We start from the raw sequence: 2,756 nt of genomic DNA, 5'->3' as shown, positions 1-2,756 counted from the left end.
GGAAGGGGAAGCAGTGTGTTCCTGTTTTTTTTTTTTTTGGGGGGGGGGGGGGGGGGGGGGGATCTTTCTGAAATGTGTGTGTTCTACACTCAAGCAATAACTTGTTTTTTCAATTCAATTCAATTCAATTCAATTCACAAATACTTTATTAATCCCAGAGAGAAATTATATGTTGGGTATCTCATCATCCTAGTTTCATTAATGAGTTGTTATAGATGCTGATGGCTGTGGGCAGGAAGGATCTCTTGTAGCAGTCTGTCCTACAACGGATTTGAAGAAGCCTCTGACTGAAGACACTTTGTTGTTGATGACAGTCTGATGAAGAGGATGCTGAGGGTTGTCTATAATGTTCTTCATTTCACTTCATTTCATTTATTAACACTGTTTCAGATAGTTAGGCTACAGATGGTCAACAGACTGCAGGATGTGATTAGATAGCATATGATTTTACCCCCAAAACACATGTTGGCAAATCATGTACTAAAAAGTTTCTTACAGTACCCAATATTTTAAATGACAATATCAAGATGGCCTGTAGCACCAAATGACACCTGCTGAACCATGTATCCAGTTAATATTTTAATCTGTATATTCACACCTGGAGCATATCTGCAAATTCAATTCATGACTTGGTCACATTGGCATACATTCAGATATCTGCTAATATGCAAATATATATAACATGATGAAAATATTAGATAAACTGGTACAGTGGGAGAGGGGGGTTGTTTCAATGGGCTCAACAAAACGCACCACTTTAGTAGTTTCAAAGAAGGGGTTCATCATAGCCAGGGCAAATATGTTCACTCATACATACTTGTGATCTGTAATATTAAGTGCTGTGGCATCTTTAAAGATGGAGAACGCTGTTCACCTGCAGCAATCGAAAGCCTGTGATGACTCTTCACAGGGATCGGATCAACTGGTGCAGTCTGCTCAGAGCAGTAAGCTGACAAAAGGGAATAGGTGTAGTGCTAAGCTAATGCAAGGCCTGTAGCAGTCACTGAAGGACACAGTACTTCTTATAGTCTGACTCAAAGTCTTCATCCATGCTACTGGTGTCTGCCATCTTCTTGCCATCAATCTTTGGCAGGAATTGGGAGTATTCAACTCCCTGCTGCTCATAAAACAGAATGTAGGCAGAGTCTGCATCGATCTCCTTAGAATGCACTTCCTGTTGAAACAAAACAAACAAAAACAGTAGTACCATATACAACGTATAATAAGCCCACTGACAAACTATATTTTACAGCAATTTATACATCTTATTCCTGGGGGCTCTACTGTATAAATGACTCTGTGTACAACTTCCTGTCAGACAGGAAGTAGCAGTAAGCATTGGTTAACCATGGTAGCGGCGCATGGACCATGGTTTATTTGAAAGTAATGTGCATTCAGTTTAGAAGTTAAAAGTCTGTTTTTTGTTAACATTTATTTAACAACCATAAAGTTTACTAAAATAGCTGTGCTGAGTTCAGGTACCTGTTGTGTTCGCGGCTGCAGAACAACCAGATCAAACTAAATCAGTGGCTACAACAACAGAGTTTGAACACAGACCCAAAACCTAAAGAGTGATCCTGTGAAAAGTGGTATAGTTTCCATCTCCTACCGACAGATGAGGAATTAAGAAGAATGTGGCTGAAAAATGTGACTTTGAAGAGACCACCCAAAACAATGTATGTGTGCTCATTTCATTTTGTTGACAAATGGCCGACGGAGGAAATCCTGCATCCTACTTTGTGGCTGGACTACAATAAACAACCAGAGACGACGCCAGATCCTAAGGATTGAAAACAGTGTGACAAGAATATCAGGTATGATTTCAAGTGTATGGAGGGCTCAGCATTATAGTATTTATTAGTCTTGAGAATTAAGATTTTCTTTGCAATTAAACCAAGTTGGGTGATGGAGGACTTGAAGGCTTTGGCTGTGCTCTATATCTGCTTTAAAGTAATAAATAAGACTGTCAGCTAAGTTCATGTGCTTGCCACTGCTCCAGCTCAAAATATGACGTAAAGGAAGTTATTTTTCTTCTTTGTTGCTTTATAGCGGATTGCATTCACTCTGTTGCACTTGCGCCTCCTTGAGACTGAACCCCACACCTACATGCAAGGTGACTTGACAGGCTGCTGAGGAAAGCTGGTTCTATGCTAGGAACAGAGCTAGAGTCTCTTATTTAATTAACCTTTATTTATTAACCTTTGTTTAACCAGACAAATCCCAATGAGATCACAGATCTCTTTTGAAAGAGAGGCATGGGCCTGAAGGCAGCCTAACATCATGTTTTTGGTCTGTGGGAGGAAACCGGAGTACCTGGAGAAAATACATGCAAGCACGAGAAGAACATGCAAACTCGACACAGAAAGACCCCAGGTCCAACCAGGGATTGAACCCAGGACCGTCTTGCTGAGAGGCAACAGTGCTAACCACTGAGCCTTTGTGCTGCCTCTTACATCAGTGGCAGAGAAAAAGGCCCTCACTAAGCTACTACCCATCATGGACAATGCTGACCATCCTCTGCATGACACAAACAAAGCAGAGAAGCTCCTTCAGCAGTAAACGGCTGTCCCAGCCCTGCTCCATGGAAAGATTCAAGAAGTTCTTTGTCCCTCAAGCCATCAGATTGTTCAATTCCTCCCCATACAGTAAAAATAGAGCCTTGTAAATCTGCAGTATCCCGGACACTTGTGTATGTATATGCACACACACACACACACACACACACACACACACACACACACACACACACACACACA

The 2,756-nt window shown here is 41.3% G+C and overlaps 1 protein-coding gene across 1 annotated transcript in view; it reads right to left on the bottom strand.

The window, feature by feature from the left end:
• Positions 1–930: 930 nt before the first annotated feature.
• The window catches only part of usp32 (ubiquitin specific peptidase 32), a 296,302-nt gene continuing 294,476 nt past the window's right edge, over positions 931–2,756 (bottom strand). The window contains exon 34 of the mRNA XM_037677753.1: positions 931–1,174. Coding sequence (XP_037533681.1) covers positions 1,001–1,174 — 174 coding nt within the window. The 3' untranslated portion in view covers positions 931–1,000. The remainder of the gene's footprint in view (positions 1,175–2,756) is intronic.

Source organism: Nematolebias whitei, chromosome 6, assembly GCF_014905685.2.
Source record: "Nematolebias whitei isolate Nwh7 chromosome 6, NemWhi1, whole genome shotgun sequence".
Taxonomy (NCBI): domain Eukaryota; kingdom Metazoa; phylum Chordata; class Actinopteri; order Cyprinodontiformes; family Rivulidae; genus Nematolebias; species Nematolebias whitei.
Note: the sequence above shows the minus strand (reverse complement) of the source record. Positions and strands in the feature narration are given on the sequence as shown.